The sequence below is a fragment of the Pongo pygmaeus genome, chromosome X, assembly GCF_028885625.2.
Source record: "Pongo pygmaeus isolate AG05252 chromosome X, NHGRI_mPonPyg2-v2.0_pri, whole genome shotgun sequence".
Taxonomy (NCBI): domain Eukaryota; kingdom Metazoa; phylum Chordata; class Mammalia; order Primates; family Hominidae; genus Pongo; species Pongo pygmaeus.
Window position 1 is genome coordinate 56,949,900 of NC_072396.2, and position 20,318 is coordinate 56,970,217.

At 41.2% G+C, this 20,318-nt stretch overlaps 1 protein-coding gene across 5 annotated transcripts in view; it reads left to right on the forward strand.

Moving 5' to 3' along the window:
• The first annotated feature begins 6,145 nt into the window (after positions 1–6,145).
• Positions 6,146–20,318, forward strand: part of KLF8 (KLF transcription factor 8) — a 54,882-nt gene continuing 40,709 nt past the window's right edge. Inside the window, exons 1-2 of one of the 5 annotated variants that reach the window (XM_054470938.1) lie at positions 6,146–6,545; positions 6,948–7,131. In XM_054470938.1, the coding sequence (XP_054326913.1) occupies positions 7,125–7,131 (7 nt within the window). In that variant the 5' untranslated portion in view covers positions 6,146–6,545; positions 6,948–7,124. Of the gene's footprint in view, positions 6,718–6,947; positions 7,132–20,318 lie in introns of all 5 variants that reach the window. The other 4 variants (XM_063660544.1, XM_063660545.1, XM_054470937.2 and 1 more) reach the window with 4 other exon arrangements.

Below are 20,318 nucleotides of genomic sequence, written 5' to 3' on the forward strand. Positions count from 1 at the left end.
ATAAGGGAACTCCTGAATTGGGAGTAAAATTTAATTCAATCATGGTTTGCTAAAGTTCAGTTATTTATGTTTTAACTTCATGATTTAGACCATATCTGAGTACTACCTATATCATTATTTACTTAATATGCTTCTTTGAATACACTGACATGTTTTACTTAAATAAATTTCATCAAAAATAGCATTACCATAAATGGAAAGCTAGTTTTACTCTCCATAAAGGTAACTATACAAATAAATATATACTATTAGAAAATATTTATCTATGTACCACCTAAATCACCTGGTATGAATGCCACTGGATGAAATAACCTCTTTGGGTCCTTCCTACACCAACATTCTGTGACTGGGTGACTAAATCTTGCTAGTATGTGTGTATGCATTGTTTTATTTTCAGTATATTTGTGTATATTCTCCCCACTTGTTCACATACTCCTGGCCATTTAGTTGTGTGTTTATATCATGTAAACTGGTATCGTTGCTTATATCCCCATAACATACTAATTAGACTCTCATCTAGGATCAAATAATTTATTTCACCTTAGGAAGTAAATTACTACTGCTAATCTGCCTGGCTTACTCTTTTAAATACCCTGCTGGCCTGACTTGAGAAGGGAATATCCTGTTATTGTGGCTCCAGGGTAAACTGCTCCAACGATATTTGTGGTATTGACTTGAGAGAAAAGGACTACCACAATGCAAGGCCATTTGGGCAAACAAAGGACAGAGGAAATGAAAAATGAGGCTGCAGTACTTCAATAGGTGTGTTGGCAGAAAGGTTTTAAGAAAGCACCAAAGACATTCTCCCCACCCTCTTTATTCTCTCCCTTTTACTTTCTGAGGGAAGTGATAAGACTGCAATGGGAAGAAGGGTGAAAGCCAATCTCCTGTTGGCTTAGGGGACAGTGAAAGATGGATACCACCCCTCTGTTGGGGAAGTGAGAGCTGCTTGTGGTAAGTAACACAAGGATGATAAGCATGAGCCTGCCTTTGGGGGCCTTCAGAGCCCTGGCGCCTCTCTGGATTAGCTCAGTGATAAAAAAGTTCCTGTTCTATTTATGCATTTCCTTAGACAATCTCATATATTTATTTGTTTAATATTAAAGCAGTAATTCAAGTCTTTTTCTTTTTGTTTTTTTGAGACAGAATCTCACTCTGTGGCCCAGGCTGGAGTGCAGTGGTGCGACCTAAGCTCACTGCAACCTCCACCTCCCAGGTTCAAGCAATTCTTTTGCCTCCCGAGTAGCTGGGACTGCAGGTGTGCACCACCATGCCTGGCTAATTTTTGTATTTTTGGTAGAGACCGGGTTTCACCATATTGGCCAGGCTGGTCTCGAACTCCTGACTTCGTGATCCATCCGCCTCGGCCTCCCAAAGTGCTGGGATTACAGGCGTGAGCCATGGTGCCCGCCTGCAAGTCTTTTTCTTGTATACACAATAGGCTCTTTCCCTGACTCAGGAATATACACTTTGGGGACAAGGCCAAGGATGTTATCCCTTTTCTGCAGGTGCAGTTTTTCTGGTTTGACTTGATTGTTGATTATAAAGTCTCTTCCCTCTTCCCTCCTCCAATTTATGGGTGTGGTGGTATCTAGGGTCTAAAATGGAGTTAAAAACCCATACATACTCAACCCCCTAGCCCCAACACACACACACACACACACACACACACACACAAACACACACACACACACACACCTACCTAGTCAAGCTCCTTGCTCATAAAGATAGCAGCCTGAGGCACAACTAAATTTATAGGACTCAGCAGGCCTGCTAGAGCTTGTCTGGGATGGTGCCGTGCCAGAATTTCAAACCCTGGCCACATGTTTCTGGCCCATTGGCCATTCCTAAACCAAATTTAATCATGCCTCTGAATGTCTCAAGCAAGCAGTTTAGTTGCTGATTTTTATAAACTGGTTTATTTATACATACAGTGGCAAGGGTTATGGGGAACACAGGAGCATGTTCTATCTATGACTAGAAAGAGACTCAACCTAAAGCTGGTAGTTTTCACAGTTGCCATTGCTATGAATATTAGTTAACCTTTACTGAGAGCTTTCTTTGTGCCAGACACTGTGCTTTGTAGGCTATAATCTCATCTGGGGCAAATCTAGGTTTTGTGGGGCTGGAAGCTTATACCACTTTGGGGACCATCTTTAAGAAAAACACAATGTTTGATCCCTCCCGGAGTCTTGGAAAGGGGCGTAAAGCTTAAGCTTCATTAATTTTACTGTAAAGCCACCTCTGCATCTTATTTAATCTTTTTGACAATTCTGTGAAGTAATAAGATATCTTTAAAAGAAATAGGTGAGGAAAGTGATGTTTAGAGATGTGAAGGCACTTGCCCAGGGTTGCACAGTTTGCAATCTAAATCATTGTTTTATCCCCGCAATCTCCTTCCAGGCTTTCTTCTCTCAGCTAACTAGATTTCCTTCTCCAAAATATCTTTATCCTTTGCTGGCAGTAACCTTAGTGCTGTCCTCTGGGACATGTGAGGAACTTAACACTGGTTCAACATTAGCAGAGGGGCAAAAGGTCTCCTTCTAGCTGAGCTCGCAGAAGGAATATGCTCTCTGGGGAACTGTGGAATAAGAAGAAAAGTGGGTGAGGAGGACAATTTTGTTCCCACTAGGTCTGAACTATGCCCTGGTTTTAGCTACATTTTTGTTGTTCCACAAACAACAGTGATTTAATGAATGCAGATTTTTCTGTTTATATATTGCTTGACTTCCCTCCCATTCCCCAGCCCAGCTTTACCCAGCTGAGGTCCTAACTCCCCTCTCATCTACCCACCCTTCCTCACTTTGCCCTGTTCTGCCCCACCTTCCTGTCAGGCCCAGCTTCTCAAGCCTTCTTTTTTTTATTGTTGTTGTTCTACTGGGAGCAGAGAGGGTGGAGTCCTCTTACTGAGGATTTTCCTCCTCCCTTCCCTCCAGCCCTCAGACTGGGCTCCACCCTGGTAGTTTGTCAGCTGGCTTTCAGGAGGAGGAGAAGCAGGATGATGAAGAGGAGAAAGAGAGGAAGGGAAGAACAGCATATGTGGGCCCAGAATCGTATCTGCATATTTCTCAGCTGCTTTTCATTAGGTTTCACACTTAATTTAATACTCTTCATCTGATTACTTGGATATATAGAGGAAAGCACAGGCTGCTTCTTCAAGCAGTCTCCCTCACACATAAGGTGGGATGGAAGGAGTTGAAAATATCGCAGGTTGCTGTTTGGTTCATGTTTATTCTAGCCAGCTAAAGAAAGGAGAGCCTGAGGTGCTTCCTAGAAGGACAGGGAAATTTATCAAAACTTCTAGTTCTCCATACCTGCTCCCTCACACCCTTTTGTGTGACATAGACAACACCAACCACATGCTGATTATTTCTATGTGTCAAGAGTAAAAGAATATAAAGGCAAACTCCCGCCTTTGACATTAACTGTGGTCATGGGTTTCATAGCTCCCTGTGAACCATCTTTGGGTCCTACTTTGAGACAGAGGCCATCTCTAAAAGACTTGAAGGGGAAATGTGGACTAATAGGCTGTGTGCGTACAGCGAAATTGAGGGTTCATCCACTGGATCCTCTTAGAATGGATGTTCTCATTCCACCGCCCCCCAACACCTAGCATTGTTCTTGATAAAGCACAGGTGCTCAATACATTTTATTGACTGAGTGGATGAAAGAACAGATGGGAAAGGACCTTGGGTTTGTTTTTCCAAGTTTCAATAACTTCAAGTTTTTCAAAAACTGAATTTGCCATCTAAGGTCTAAGTTTTCCCCACAAATAAAGTTGAGGCAGTATTTCTAAAACAAACAAAAAGCTAGAGCTTAAAATAAATTTGTTAACAAAAAAGACTTTTAATAAAATATAAACTGTTAAGCTATCTGTGTATGGATTGACCTTCTTGAAAAGCTATTTCAGGCTGAAAAAGTAACTCGATGACCTTAAGGCACACCCACTGTATTCAGGGCCAGTAGTGGCTACTCTTCAAAATGTTACTTCAGCAATCTACTCATTTTCGTCTGCACGTCACAAAAATGCATTTATTATTGATATAAACTGCTTAATGTCTTTCACACACTTGAATCTAAGAGAAAACTTTTCAGCATTGCTCAAAACAGTGCTGTAGTGGTGAGAATCCTATATTGGATAATACTCCCCAAATTTTATACATTGAGAAACAAAGGCTCCAAGGAATAAAGTAAATTTTTTAAATGAAGGCGTGGAGAGTTGTACACTTCTCTGTGTGATTCCATCTCAATATATCTTACCTTGTAAGCTTGGCAGGGGTGCAGGTGGTGGTGAAGAGATATAGTGAGATAGAGAGTTATTTATGAAACCCCTACTATAGGGACATTCTTTTATGAAACAAATACATATGCATGTGTATTTATTTAACCTGTCACTAAGTTTCCACATCTGTAAAATGGGGATAGCAATGTCTACTCATAGGATTGTCAGAAGGATTCAATGAGTTAATATACATAAGAGGCTTACAACAGAGTTTAGTACATAGTTAATGCTCAATAATTATTATTATTGTTAATAATAATATAATTTGGCATCCAAGTTACAGAAATGAGATCGTCTGGTGCTTCAGCTCAAGGACTTTATAGTTTAGTAGGGGGAGGCAATACCAACAAATATGTGCCCCGAGGTAGAGAAGGGCACAGAGGAAGCAATGGTCAGTTTTGCCTGAAGAAATTAAGTAAGGAGGGGAGATGACCGTGAGTTAGTCCTTTCAAGAAAGTGGATAGATTCATTGGAAGGACACGCAAGAAAAAAAGGTGGACAGAGAGCTTAGTCTATTTCAGTCAGAGAAAGTAAAGCAACCCAAGGCATAGAGATTGGAAACAGCTTGGAATTCCCAGGGATTTGTAATCCAGTTTAAGCCCAGGAGAACAGCGAAATCTCTGCTGCTTGAGAGGTAGACAAAGGCCAGATCACGGCAGGTTAAAGGATGAGTTCCAGGATGCTGCCTTGGATGTATGGTGGTGCCATTCAGGTAGTTGGTGAACTACAGGAGGAAGAACAGAGTGTTTTGGGGAAAGGAAGGTAGATGAGATGCACAGAAGACATTTAGGCAGAAATATCAACTAAGCAAGTAGACCTATGTGTTCGAAAGTACAGGGCTGTGGCCCTCCGTTTCCTTATTTTTTTAAAATAAAGGGCACAGAGAATATAACAGTACCTAGTTCCCAGGGTTGTTACTGGGACTAAATGGGGAAATGTTGAATGTAAAAGCATCTGGCTCAGGGACTTGCACATATTAGGTGCTGAATACGTGGCAGATATTATTATTTCTCCTGTCTCTTTGCTCTTCCTCCCTCTGCTTTTTTTCTTGTCTCTCTTCTTTTTCCTCCTCTTTAAAAGAATTGTGGTAGGGAAGAGGCACTGAAAATGGGCTGTGGTTGCTTGTGACTTCCTGGCCTCCCATCAAAATGAGCTAGAGAGAGACTTTCAGGCAAGCGTAAAGAAATCCTGGAAACATGGCTCCTATCCTGTGGATTCAGCTTTACGGGGATCTTCGCCAATGCCTGGCTGAGAGGCGGTCTCAGGGGGTTGAGAACTCTATTCTTAGAGGTCTGGTATCTGGGAGACTGAGAAAGCCTTTCTTAAGTCTCCCTGCTGGGCCACGCTGTATTCACAGATCATCTTCAACTCCTTCTTCTTCCCCACCTACTCCTTCGCCCTCACCTCCTTGGCTTATCTCTTGCTAGAAAATGCACCCAGCTCCAATCTCCGTTCCTTTTAGCTTCCTCCCTGAGAAGACACTGTGACCTCGCTGTCCTTGCTCGTGTTACCATGGAGAGGTAGGAGGATAAATATCGCTTCCAGTTGTCAGCTTTTTTGTTTTCTCCTTTCCCCATCCTTTCCCTCTTAGACAGCCCCCAGCCCCAATCCCAATACCCGTTTCACCACCCTCCCCTGGATAATTAGCATAACCGGAGTAAATAGGTAACCAAGCAGTGTGCTTGCAAGCCTTAATTTTGGGACAGATAAGGAACTGAAATTGATTGGAATTATACCTGCCGCTGCTGGAGGCTGAGGAAGGCGACCGCCGGAGGCGAGGCCAGCTCTGTCTGCCCAGGGCCCCGCCCCACCCCCTCCTTCCTCCCTCCTCCTTCTCAGCCCCACCCTTCTCCACCTCCTCCCACTTTGCACTCTCCTCTAGCGGCCGCCTGTCCTTTTTAAGGAACTCCACCCTAGGTGGAGTCCTCACGATAGTCACACCTCTCCTTTGGGCCTAGCAGGGCCAGAGAAAGACGGAATCACTCTACCCACTCAGGTTGCCCAGAGAGCACTTTAGGTTCTGACCCGCGTGGGGCGCGAGGTCCCCCGTGGGGCAGCTAGGTGCCTCCAAGAAACCCCGCCCCAGAGGACCCGCACGAGTTGCTGCCATTTTTCGCTGAAGCCCCTGCCCTGGGGCTGGTGTTCTTCTCTATGATTCTACCAATCGTCGGCATTTTTTTCCTCCCTTCTTTCTTTTTAGGAGGGCTCTGGGGTGTGCGGCGGCAACGGCGGCGGTGAAGGGATCCTCTTGTGGTATCTCCTCGTGGGTTCCTGTCTTGAAGGATTTCTTCTCCGCCTCAACTTTGTGTTCAAGTAGCGCTTTGGGGGTTGGGTTGGTTTTCATAGCCCCCACCCCCGGCCCTCTCCTTTTAAAGGGTGTGTGGAGTTCAGAGGATGGGTGGAGAGCGGGCTTGGCCGGAACTGAATTGGTGGAGGTAAAAGGGGAACGGAGGACCTTAAGCTCTGGCCACTTCGGCCCAGGGAACCCACTTTATTTTTGTCCAAGGAAAAGCTGCAGGGGGGAGGATTCTTTTTAGGAAGTCTACTCTGCCGGACCCTGATTTTTGGGTTGGATGCTTGAGAGCTTTGTTTCCCTTGTTCCGAGAGTGGCCCAGCTGGGTCTGAATCGACTCCCTCCCCTTTCGATCCCCTCCTCATTTTCCAGCCCGGAGAAATAGGGGAGTGGGGGCCCAAGAACGAGAAGACGAGAACGCGTCGCCCTGCGCTATGTCAGAATGGGGCGGGTGTGAGGGGAACAGCTCTCTTGCTATCAGCTCAGGAGTATGAGCCTCCCGGAGGACGGCATGAGTTTTGGACACTTCAGGAGTCCTCAGCTAGTGACATGGTCGGTAAGTGACTCTGGGACTAATACCCACCCACTCCCACCTCTTTCGTCTAGATTCTATCCCCCTCCCAGTCCCCCTGCTCCCCCCACACACCCCACTTGGGGTTTCAGCAGTGGGGGCGGGAGCGGAAGGTTAAGAACACTATGTGGAATCAAATGAAACTCAAGGGAAAATGACTTTGCTAAAGGGCTGGGCAAAGAAGGGCCAAGAAGGAGAGGAGAGAGCTTGGTGGAAGAAGTGAAAGGGGGCAAGGATGGATGGATTTGTCTAGTCTAGTCTTCCCTGGCTCGGCACTTCCAATACTCCTTAAGCGGTAAGGACTGTCTTTGACTTAACCCCACACAGCCAAAGTCACAACCAGAGAGAACAGGATTCACAAGGCCAAAGCTCCCAGGTAACCCCCTGAAGCCATAGCGGGTACCTAGAGAAGCTTCTGAAAAGAGGGAGGAGGGGACAGTGGTTTAAGGTGCAAAGTTAGGCTATTGGAGGCACAGAGTGAGGCCTGGAAGCAGCTGCGGGGGAGGAGCTGCTTTGGGCGTGCCAGCTCTTTAAGGAGGGGCTGAGCTTGGTTGGAGAAGGAAGCCGGAGCCTAGGCTCTGCTCCGGCCCTTTAAGACGTGGCCAAGGCAATTGGTTCGTCTGTGTAGGTGGAAGACTGATTGGGGAGTTGCTGTGATTGCTGAAGTGAATCCATTTGTTCAGCCACTTGGCGGAGCTGTCTTTTTGTGGGCTTTTTTTTTTTTTTTTTTTTTAACCTTAAGAATTTGGGAAAAAATAAATCACATCCAAACAGGTGGCCAAAGGCACGATGTCTTATTTCTTTTGGTATTGTCTTCATCGTGAAGAAAGGCATTTATTAAGCACCTGCCACCCAGTGTGGTAATAATTGAGCAAAAAGAATAATCTTTAAATTTGGATTTGAAACTGATGGAGATTGCCATGGTTTGGGGTAATCTGCTTTGAAACCCTAGTATCACCACGTATTAGCTGCATCACCCTGGGCCTTGCTTTTCTCTTCCATAGAATGCAGATTAATAATTCTATCTCAATAGATATTCGGGTGGATGAAATATCTTGTGTATGTGGCAGAGGCTGCCACTTGTATCTTAGTTTAACTTCCCTTTTCTACTCAGTTTGGAACTCTTTTTCTGGACCACTGCTGATAAAATTAGTGTTTTTCTGTCCTTAAAACACCTTCCAGATGTGGTAAAAGGAAACTTAGGAAGACTGAATTAGTTTATCCAAAGGCTGCAGCTAGAACACAGGTTTTATTTGCTTCTGATTTAACATTGTTTCTGCCAGACTTCATCACTTCTCAAAGAAAGGGCTACTAGCCTGCCTTTCCTCTCATTCTTTGGGCAACTTAACCAGAATGATATAACCAACAGGACTTTTGGACAACAGAAACAAGTGATAGATAAATGACCTCATCCCATTCTTCAGAGTTATGGGGAAGCCCTTGAGAGTTGTTGACCTTTGGCGACTGCTGGAGACACAGAGAATGGGGAGGGAGCAATGTCTTCAGGTAAGCCTGGAGGGCAGACAGGCAGAAAACATAGGAAGAGTAGAAATAATAACCTCAAAAGTAAAAATGACGGGTGCATCTATGTAGTCCACCCTCAAGACCAACTTACTTAATGGCTGTACCTTCAGAGCCCTCAGGAGCTATACATCCCTCTTGTTTAGACTTTTCAGGACACATTGGAAATTGGGAAAAAAATAACCATGTAGCAGACTACCATCACCACTCTCATTGTTCTAATACATGCATTTCTGAGATGGGGTTCTCATTGGCTAAGTGAATTCCAATAACCAAAGTAGCAAACAGAGCCTAGTCATCTTTGATCTTGCCAGATTGTCTGTGCCTGGTGCAGTGGGGGCTGTAGATGACCTTCTAAGATCTAGCTTTACAATGCCATGATTTTGTGAATGAAGGAAAACTTGATTAGGATGATTGACATAGATGATCATCTAGTATGATTACCATCTTATTGTTAAGTAGAGTATGAATAAGGGAATAACATTGTAGTATTGGGCTCATTTGTTTATTCAAAGACAGTGTGAGATCATGTTTGGTATTCTTCCTGATTTTTTTTTTTTTTTTTTTGACACGGTGTTTCGCCCTTGTTGCCCAGGCTGGAGTGCAATGGTGTGATCTCGGCTCGCCGCAACTTTCGCCTCCCGGGTTCAAGTGATTCTCCTGCCTTAGCCTCCCGAGTAGCTGAGATTGCAGGCATGCACCACCACACCTGGCTAATTTTGTATTTTTAGTGGAGACGGGGTTTCTTCATGTTGGTCAGGCTGGTCTCGAACTCCCAACCTCAGGTGATCTATCCACCTCAGCCTCCCAAAGTGCTGGGATTACAGGCATGAGCCACCGTGCCCGACCTCTCCCTGATTTTTTATGCTAATGTTTACTATCCTCAACTGAGTTTCATCATTTAGCCTCAGTTTCCTCATCTCTAAAATGATGTGATAATTTGTGATTATAAATAATGTAAGTAAAGCATTGAACCCAGTGCTTGATATCTAATATGTTTCATAAGTTGTGGTCTCATCATTTTTGTTATTTAAAAAATTTTGTTTTATTTAAATGCTGTTGTGTGTTTGCAGAAGTGAAATGTAGATTAGTGGACAGGAAGCTGGATTTAAATATATGAAAGATGCTAGATGTTCTGTATAATATACTAAAAGATGTTATTTGTGTATTTAGACAAAATAGATGTGATGTGGGCAAACCAAGCTCTAGGATTATTAAGGAGCAATAACCTAACTCAAGAGTCCAATCCAGATATTTCAAATCACTAGCAATTTGACATTTTGTTGTGACCTCACACTCACCATTTCTAATATACAGCCCATCATCACCTCTGGACTCTTCACTCATTCCTCATTCAAGACTCTTCCTTTCACTTCCCTGGTTCTGCAACTTACTATGACCATAGGAATGGTGAACTTATTTAAACTCTGTACTTTAGTTGTACCATCTGTGCATTGGGGATAATAATAGAAACTACCTCATAAGGTTGCTGTGAGGAATAAGTGTGTTAATTTTGTAAACACTTAGAAGGCGGCATGAAAGTGAAGCAGTGGGAAAATGTAGTTGTTGTGGTACTCATGTCCCTTTCCCCTCTTCCTCATTTTCTCATTTAATTAGATGCCAATGGCTGTTGTATTTTTTCCCCTTTGTATCTGGTATCTATTTCTTTATTATTATTCTAACTGCCACCACCTTAATTTAGGCGAGAGGTGCAAACAATTAGCCTACAGACCAACTAAAGCTCACACATGTGTTTTGTTTTCTCTAAAATTTAAAAACTTTCAACTAAAACATGCATTTTCAATTGGTAATGCATTCCGCGTGGCTCAAAATTCAGTATTTACTAAAGGGTGCATGGTGAAAAAAGTCTCCCTCCTATTCCTGTTCTCTAGCCACCCATTTTGCCTCACTGGAGGCAACTAATGTTATCTATTTATTAGGAATCTTTCCAGGGATATTTAGTGTATATCAAGCAATGAATGTGTATGTGTGTGTGTGTGTGTGTGTGTGTGTGTGTGTGTGTGTGTGTGAATAACATTGTAGTATTGGGCTCATTTGTTTACTCAAAGATAATGTGAAATCATGTTTGGTTTTCTATAGATAGATAGATGGATATATATATATATATATATATGGTTCAGGATCTTCTGATTATTCAAGAGAAACTGGAATTCTAGGAATTTAAGTGAAATCTGATTTTGAAATATTGGTTATCAATCAACTTTTAAAAGTGTGGGACTAGGCAACCTGACATACTGACACGAACTGAATTGTAACCCCCCCAAAAAAAATTCATACGTTGAAGACCTAATACCTAAGCTTGTGACTGTATTTGGAGATAGGGCCTTTAGGAAAGAAATTAAGGTTAAGTGAGCTCATATTATATATAATACATATATAATATTACTATATATGTAAATACCACAACAACTGTATTTTCTCACTGCTTACTTCACTTTCATGCCTTCTTCTAAGTGTTTACAAAATTAACACACTTATTCTTCACTGCAACCTTATGAGGTAGTTTCTATTATATATATATGTGTGTGTGTGTATTTTATATATATATATATATATATATATATATCCCCTTCACCTTTTATACACAGATAGTAACACATTCTGCATATTGTTCTCTACAACTTGCTTGTCTACTTAAAAATATACTTTGGAGATATATTCATATATGTACATTTTTTAAATGCCTCATTCTTTTGTATGACTGCATAGGTTTTTACTATATGAATGAGCCACAAATTTTTAAACAGTTTTCTGTTGATTGATCTTTAAGTTATTTCCAAACTTTTGCAGTGTTATTTGTAATAACAATAAAAACTTTTGTAAGCAGTGCATTAGAGAGCTCAGGCTGACATAACAAAATACCATTGACTGAGTGACTTAAACAACAGAAATGTAATTTTCTCACAGTTCTGGAGGCTGGAAGTCCATGATCAGGGTGCCAACATGGTCAGATTTTCGTGAGGACTCTTTTTCTGACCTGTAGAAGGCCACCTTTTCACTTTGTACTCATGTGACCTTTGTACAAATGGGAGGAGAAAGAGTGAATTCTCTCTGGTGTGTCTTCTTAGAAAGACACTAATCCTATCAGATCAGAACCTCACCTTTATGAGCTCATTTAACCTTAATTTCTTTCCTAAAGGCCCTATCTTCAAATATAGTCACTAGGTTAGGTCTTCTACCTATTAATTTTTTTTTGGTGAGTGGACACAGCACAAGTCAGTTCACAGCAGTGTGTCAAATTTCCTAGTCCCACACTTTTAAAAGTTGGTTGATTGCCAATATTTCAAAATCAGATTTCCCTTAAAATTCTAGAATTCTAGGCCGGGTGCAGTGGCTCACGCCTATAATCCCAGGACTTTGGGAGGCCAAAGCGGGAGGATCACCTTTCAGCAGTTCGAAACCAGCCTGACCAACATGGTAAAACCCCATGTATATTAAAAATACAAAATTAGCCGGGCGTGGTGGCGCATGCCTGTAATACCAGCTACTCAGGAACCTGAGACAAGAGAATCGATTGGACCCGGGAGGCGGAGGTTTCAGTGAGCCGAGATCACACCATTGCACTCCAGCTTGGGCAACAAGAGCGAAACTCCGTCTCAAAAGAAAACAAAAATTCTTCAATTCCAGTTTCTTTTGAATAATCAGAAGATACTGAACCAGCATTCTCTCTTGGCAGTAATTGCCTAGAGTTGATGAGCCTCTCCCTCCCTCCCCTTTAAAACAGTACTTGTATTTTTTGTTCACCACGTTACTCATCTGGCCTAGGTGGCCTTAACCTGTCTGACCCCTAGTCTAATATTGAGATTATGGCACCTATGTAAGCTCTTACCGCAGTACTCATAGAATATTGCAATAGCTTCTAGTTCTACCTTGATTCTTTCTGCCCTCTCTACTCTGAGGACAACTGCAAGGATATATTCCTTAGAACACTTTTAAAAATTATGCTGCTCTCCTTCACTCCACAGTCTTTTACTGGGTGTCTACAAAGTTCGAAGCATCATGCTAGAAACTGAGGTGATAGTGGTAAACTATCACTTTAGGTTAGGTAAACTATCAGTTTAGGTGGGACCCTTGCCTTCATGGAGTATGCAGTTTACTTTTCCTCTCATCTGGATTTCCTTTCTGTTTCTTCTTGACTGTCCTAGTTCTTCAAAGCCCACCTCAAAGCAAACCATTTATTTGAAATTTTTTCTGACTATTCCATTCTCAGTAATCTCCTCCTCTCCTAATTATTGCTCATAGCCTCAAATCATAATCCAGCAATGCAGCATCTATTATCTTGTAATATTTGATTGCTATTATTTTATGCATAATCGTTTCTCATCACATGGACCTGGGATCTCAAACTCAAATCGCCAGGGCCCAGTAAAATGAGAAAAGCATGCCCTGTCTAAAGGGGACAGCTATTGATCATCTCCAGCTAATTTTTCTCTTGTGTCAATGTACACTCTGTATTATAAAATCTCTCAGATTTTTTAGAAAAGCAAGAAATAGGATTTTTTTCTTAAAAAATATGAAATCTGCATTTGAAAGGTTGTTAGATGTTTCTGTTTTAATCTTTAACATCACTGTGAGAACCAGGCCGACATCTGCAGTGGGCTGCCAGTTTCTATCTGACCTAGACTGCAAATTTACTGAGGATAGAGGCCAGAGACCATGAAGTTTGTTTTCTTCCTTCTGGTATTACCTCCTCCCTCCTTCCCACATAATATCTACTACAGTGTTGGCTATTTAGTAGGTTCTTGGTAAAGACTTGATTATCATCAGAAAATTGCCCTTTAAGTTAACCATCATGTCTGTAAATGACATAGTAGTTCTACTTTCTCCAAATACTTAAATGTGCCTTTGAAGACAATTATCAGGCTAGCTTTCTTTTTCCCTGTCCCCCTTTTTGCCAGATGTAATCATCTACATTTCTTGATCTAGCTCCATTTTGTTTTCTTTTATAAAAATTGGTTTTTTTCTAGTTTCTTTCTTTTTTTCTGCATTTCTCTTCTATTTGCCATTTTTCTTGAAATATTGTACATCACAAATAAAGTACAGTATCTTCAGAAAGGTCTACATGATGCTGAGCATATATTTAACTTTGATTATTTGGAGCTAATTATTCCATCTCTTGTTTCTTCCTATACGTTCAATGATGCGGTTGTTTCATCTTCAGTTAGAATGGGCGGGGATGTGATGTGACTATATTTATTTCTTGTTTGTTAAACTAGTTCTGATAAATATACATAACAGCTGGTGCTAAAAGAATAATAACATACTTATTCCTTAATTTTGTAGCTAGATCCTAGAATAGATGTGTAGCGTTGAATTGGCTACTGCATTCACCTCACTTTCTGGAGCTCTACAAACTGAAATGGTCCAAGACTCTTCTAGGATGCCTTGTCTTGGTGCTCCTGAGCCACTGCTCAGTCAGTGAATAGAAAGGTTATTCAAGAGCCAAGGTCTCTTCCCTTAAGTACCTGTTGCACAAAACATTGATGAGGACCAATTGTATTGTTACAAATTATTTGTGCTTGCCACACTACCACCATGTTTAATTTATTGGAGGAGATTGTTGCATGAAATAAAGGTATGAAGTAATGAAGAGGATCACATGAGATGTTACATAATGATTCAGAGCAATGAGTTTTTGCTGCTGTGGCTCTTTGTCCCTTAGTGCCATGCTGGAGTTGTAATTCCTAGAGGTTTTGTTTTATAATTAACATAATAATTAGTGGGAATCTTTTAATACTCTGTACATATATTCAATATTAGAGTTTGCTGCAAAGATATAAAAACACCTTCATTATTATTATTTTCAAATCTAACAAACTATTTCAAAGTGCAGCGTAGTAGCAAGTACTTTAAGGAAAAAAAAGAGCTTTGGTATCAAACATCATACCTGGTTTCCAATCCCAGCTCAATAATTTACCAGTTTATGTGACCTTGGGATTATTTAATCCCACTGACTCTATTTCTTCATGTGTATAGTGGGGTCAACAGTAATACCTACCTCACAGGGCAATTGTGAAAATTAAATATGTCCCATTAGAAATGCCATGAAGTGTGCCATACGTTTACCTATGTAACAAACCTGCACATCCTGCACATGTACCTCAGAACTTAAAAATTAAAATTAAAAAAAGAAATGCCATGAAATTATATGATATCTGGGATTTGCATAAAAATATCCATTGAGGTAGGGGGAGTGGGTTGAGGTACAGATGAAACAAGGTTTACCATTAGCTGAAAATCATTGAATCTGAGAGTAGGCACATGGGGTTTTTGTCTACTTTTGTATGCATTTAAAATCACCCATAATTTTTTTTTCGAGATGGAGCCTCGCTCTTTCATGCAGAGTGGAGTGCAATGGCGTGATCTCAGTTCACTGCAACTTCCACTTCCTGAGTTAAAGTGACTCGTGCCTCAGCCTACCAAGTGGCTGGGACTACAGGCATGTGCCACCACACCTGGCTAATTTTTGTATTTTTTAGTAGAGATGGGGTTTCACCATGTTGGTCAGGCTGGTCTTGATCTCCTGACTTCAAGTGATCCACCCGCCTCGGCCTCCCAAAGTGCTGGGATTACAGGCATGAGCCACCGCGCCCAGTCATTCATAGTAATTTTTTAAATGCCATTGGAATGAGACTCAAGTTTACCTGATGGTTTGTAGACAACTTAATCCTTCTTGACATCAATCTCACAGGTTAAGCAGAAACCTGAGATGATTATTATGGATTTTCTGTCTATGTCCTTGTAATAAAATCATATATCATAGAATGTTATAAACTAGAAGGGATCTGAAAAGGACTAAGTAGTTTACTCAAAATGACACTGCTAGGTAACAGTGAAGCCTGATCTAGAATACAAGTCTCCCAGATCCTAGTTAAATGATTTTCCCATTGTTTCACATGGCCTTCTTTAATAGTAAGAGTTTTATCTGCTTATTGCATATAAGATTAATTATGGTTTAAACATAAATATATTTGTTCAATGGAGATTCAAGGCAAGGGGACTGGTTTACGCATCTGAGGTTATGTTTCTCTAATACCTTTAAATCTGTTTTGTCAATTGATTCTTACAAGTATCTTGTGAGGTGAATGAGGAGTTATTTCAACTTTCTACATAAAGTGATGAGACTTGCTCAAGGTCACACAACAATTTACTGATTAAACTAGAACTAAAACGCAGGCCTGGAGTTTATTGAGCTTCATCTCCACTTGTATTTCCAGTTTTAGACTTTTATCATAATTCCTCTTAGCTTTCATCTTTTTCCAGAATGAGGAATCTTAATCTCTAGCACATTCTAAGGTAATTTTTCATTCTGGCATATTTATTTTCTTTTTGTGGAAAAGAAAATGTAGCTTAACATCAGCATCTGAGAGAAGCGCAACTGGCTGAAAGCACTGGAGGCTATGCAGGTGATATTGTAGAACATGAACTCATGGGAGAATGGAGATAAAGATATCAAAAATCATACATAAGTTTGTTACTGGAAATGGTTTACATCTTAAGTATGTGACCGTATCTATGTACTTTTAAAAATTTTCTGACAGAAGTAATCCTAAAAACTTATATGGCTATTTTATCTTTACATCTTATAAGACATTTTTACATGTGTTATCATGATTGGTCTTCATAACAGCCATGAGTGGGGAGGGCTACACTGGTGTATTCCCTTTTTTCAAAGGAGAAAACAGACATGGAAAGGTCAAATGATTTGCCCAAAGTTATAAATCTCTTTTCTGGTATTTCTTATCACCTTATATTTTCAATACCTTACATGACTTCACTACTTCAAGTTTAGCTGGCTGTTGTAGTAATTATGTAATACTAGATTTCAGTCTTTCTGTCACTGTCATTCATACATGTTATGTGCTGTCAGCCTTCATTTATTTTTGTGGCAATATGTTTTCTCCTCTTAAATTCTGTTCTTTTTAACATCCTAGTTTGCCCCCACTTCCTTTTATCTCATTCCAGGTAAGCTAAGAAGGAAAACTACAGGGTTTTTCTGGTTTGTTTGTTTTTTCTTTCTGGTGAAAAGATACACGTAAATTTAGAATTAGTCAGCTGGACTCAGTTTAGACGACCCCAATTTTGTTGGCAACATCCAAAGCATTGTAATCAGGAGCCAGTCGAACATATGCCTTCTTCTCTCCATCAGGTCAAATCAGGGTGTTGATTTGCCACATCAATATCATAGAGCTTCTTCACAGCCTGTTTAATCTGGTGCTTGTTGGCTTTAACATCCACAATGAACACAAGTGTGCTGTTGTCTCCTATCTTCTTCATGGCCGACACAGTGGTCAGTGGAAACTTGGTGATAGCATAGTGGTCAAGCTTGTTTCTCCTGGGGGCACTCCTCTGAGGATATTTGGGCTGCCTACAGAGTCGCAGTGTCTTGGGCTACTGGAAGGTGAGGGGCGTGTGGATCTTCTTTTTTGTGTGTGTGGTTGTGGACACCTTTCAACACTGTCTTCTTGGCCTTCAAAGCCTTTGCTTTGGCTTTGACTTTAGGAGGGGCAGGAGCTTCCTTCTTCCCTTTCTGCGCCATCTTATCAGGGTTTTCTGTTTTACAGCTACTTCTGAGTACCTGCTGTGGTGGTGGTTCTTATAATTTAGACTGGGTACCTCAAGTCACTCTCCAGCTTTTGTGTATGTTGAAACTCTTGCTTGTTTTTTTTTGAGACGGAGTCTCACTCTGTCTCCCAGGCTAGAGTGCAGTGGTGCGATCTCAGCTCACTGCAACCTCCCCATCTCCTGGGTTGAAGCAATTCTCTTGCCTCAGCCTCCCAAGTAGCTGGGATTGCAGGCATGCACCACCACTCCCAGCTAATTTTTGTATTTTCAGTAGAGACAGGGTTTCACCATGTTGGCCAGACTGGTCTGGAACTCCTGACCTCAGGTGATCCGCCTGCCACGGCCTCCAGAAGTGCTAGGATTACAGGCATGAGCCACCACGCCCGGCCCAAAACTCTTGAATAGAAAAGTCATACAGAGTTGCCTGCTGAGGTGCTACAACTGGGAGTTGAGGTTGAGTTTTCCAATGGTGATAGGTGTGAGCCTGTTTGGGGGAAATGAGAGAAATTGGAGGCTCTTGCAATCTCCCTTTATTAAGTAGTTGGTTTATAGCAACCATTTATTCCCTGCTATGGAATCTGCTTAAAACAGAAGCTGGAAGATCCTACTGGTACCCAGGTAATTTCATTATAGCTGCTTTATGTCTCCAGACTACTGAGGTTTAAATCTCCTCTCTGCTGTTTACCAACTTGGTGATTTGGTGGTAAGCAACTTCATCTCTCTGTGCCTTAGTTTCCTCATTTTTAAATTTCATTAAATTCAATTTAATTTTTATTTTCTGTTTTTGAAACAGGGTCTCTCTGCACCCAGGCTAGACTGCGGTGGCACAATCATAGCTCACTGCAGCCTCTACCTTCTGGGCTCACGTGATCCTCTTGCCTCAGCCTCACACAACAACTTGCCTGGCTAATTTTTAAATTTTTGGTAGAGATGGGGTCTCACAATGTTGCCCAGGCTGTTCTCAAACTCCTGAGCTCAAGTGATCCTCCTGCCTTGGCCTCCCTAACTGCTGGAACTACAGGCATGAGCCACTGTGCCAGGCCCACTTTCTTCCTTTTCAAAATGAGGAAATAATGGTGCCTACTACTAGGGTTGTAAGGATTAAATGAAGATATCTATAGATAGATAAATAGATATAAACAGAACAGTGCCTGACACATAGTAAGCACTCAATGAATGTCGGCTGTTATAGTTCTTTTTATCACCACTCCATTATTAATGTCATGCTGTAGAGATATCCTGAAGGCTTTCCCAAAGGCCCACTGCAACACTACTCTTAATTCCTCTGGAAGATGTGCAATAAAATTGTCTGAAAATAAATGTGGACTCTAGTCTTTCTCAAAACCCTTAAGCATTGATTTTTATTTTTAAATAGTTCCAGTACTTCTTATAGGTTAGAGGCCAAAGATGAATGATATCTGCTTGATTAGTTGTGTTGTCCTTAAATATGTTCTTCTTTTAGCAGACAGTTTTTCAGAAAGAAGGTGCTCACCAGATTTGAGGTATTAGAAAGTGGTTGGGGAGCACTATAATTTGAGTCAGAGGACTAAAGTTTCAGTTCTGATTCTAGCACTTCTAAACTATGTGATCTCAGGCCTCCAAATTTATTATGTGTGAAATGGAAATTATATGAAAACTGTGTATTTCCTTACTCTAAAGCTATGTCGATGTATATAAGACATTATTTGAATTGTCCAAATGCTGTATCCTGTCAAAGCACAAGGCCCTTTCTTAGGCCTGAGTCAGGGTTTCCAGTTCTCTGCTTTCTTTTTAGTTGTAGGCTCTAATGACTCTGCTTTGCACCCCTCCTTACTTTATCTCTTCTTTTACCCCTTGTCACTTTATCTCTAGGCATTTTTCCCCTTCCAGGGTTGGCCAAAGGATGGGATGTTTTCTTCTTAGCCAGCACCTGCTCCAGTTCCTTGGAAGCACTGTTCACTTTTGTAAGACAAGCTGATCATTATAGGAAATGCCACTTTGGTATAATATACACTTGGGGACATGAGAAAAGTTACATAATTTTATCAAACTCCTGTAGTCACAGTACCTGGAATGTGGTTTGTGATGTCCTGCATATATGAGACATTGACCCACTGGCGATGGGACTCAATCTTCTTCCCTATTTCTTCCTCCTCTGTTTCCTTCTATAGTACCCCTGCCCTTAGAAGAAGGACCAGAAAGTCCAGCTTGTAGACACAAAGGCTTGAAGAGCCAATCCAAGCAGAATAATGGTTATTACCTCAAGTTGGTAATTTGCATTTCTGGTGTCCTCCTGCCTGAGTGATTCACATCTCAATGGCCCAGGCCATATATACTATAACCCCCTTTTGTATATTTCCTTACCACTTCCCTGACAGCTTCTGTGCAGCTGTCTGGTCTCTCTTAGACACTTAGAGCAGAAATTCCAACTCTAGAGAAGAGCAAGAGGCTCATAAATCCCTCTTAAAAAAAAACAGAGCCTTCTTTAAGACTTTCTGTGGGCCTTAATTTTCTTCAGTTTTCAATTTTGCCTGGGTAAATATTTTTAAAAATTAAATTTAAAAGAGGAGGTTATATACCTTCCCAGTATCTTTCCTTATAGTCATTCCTACCAATATTTAGAATGTTGGCCAGGATTACCTAATGGCTATTCCATTTGGCTGTTTTCTGGGTGAGGGCACTAACCAGAAATGGCTGAGACATTCTTAATTGTCAGCTCTCCCTCTTATACTATTTTACTAAAATATTTGTGATATAGGAGGGCCAAGAAGTATTTTTCAGGCTCCTTGATTGTTGCTATTAAAGCTTTTGAAGATGGGCAGTTATAGTTCTGGATATGGCTCTAGCTTTCCTCATTTCCATGATCATTCATTCCTTTATTCACTGGACATTAGTACACAGTGTATAGGAGATGCTCTGCTAAAAGATAGGGATACAAAAAAAGGAACAAGACTAGGTAACTATCGAAGGGCTCACCTGGTGGTGAAGGAAACAGACAGTTCCTCTTTGTGCCAGGTACTGTTGTAAATACTTGAACATATATCAACTTGATACATCCTCATAGTAACTCTGTGACCTGGTACTAT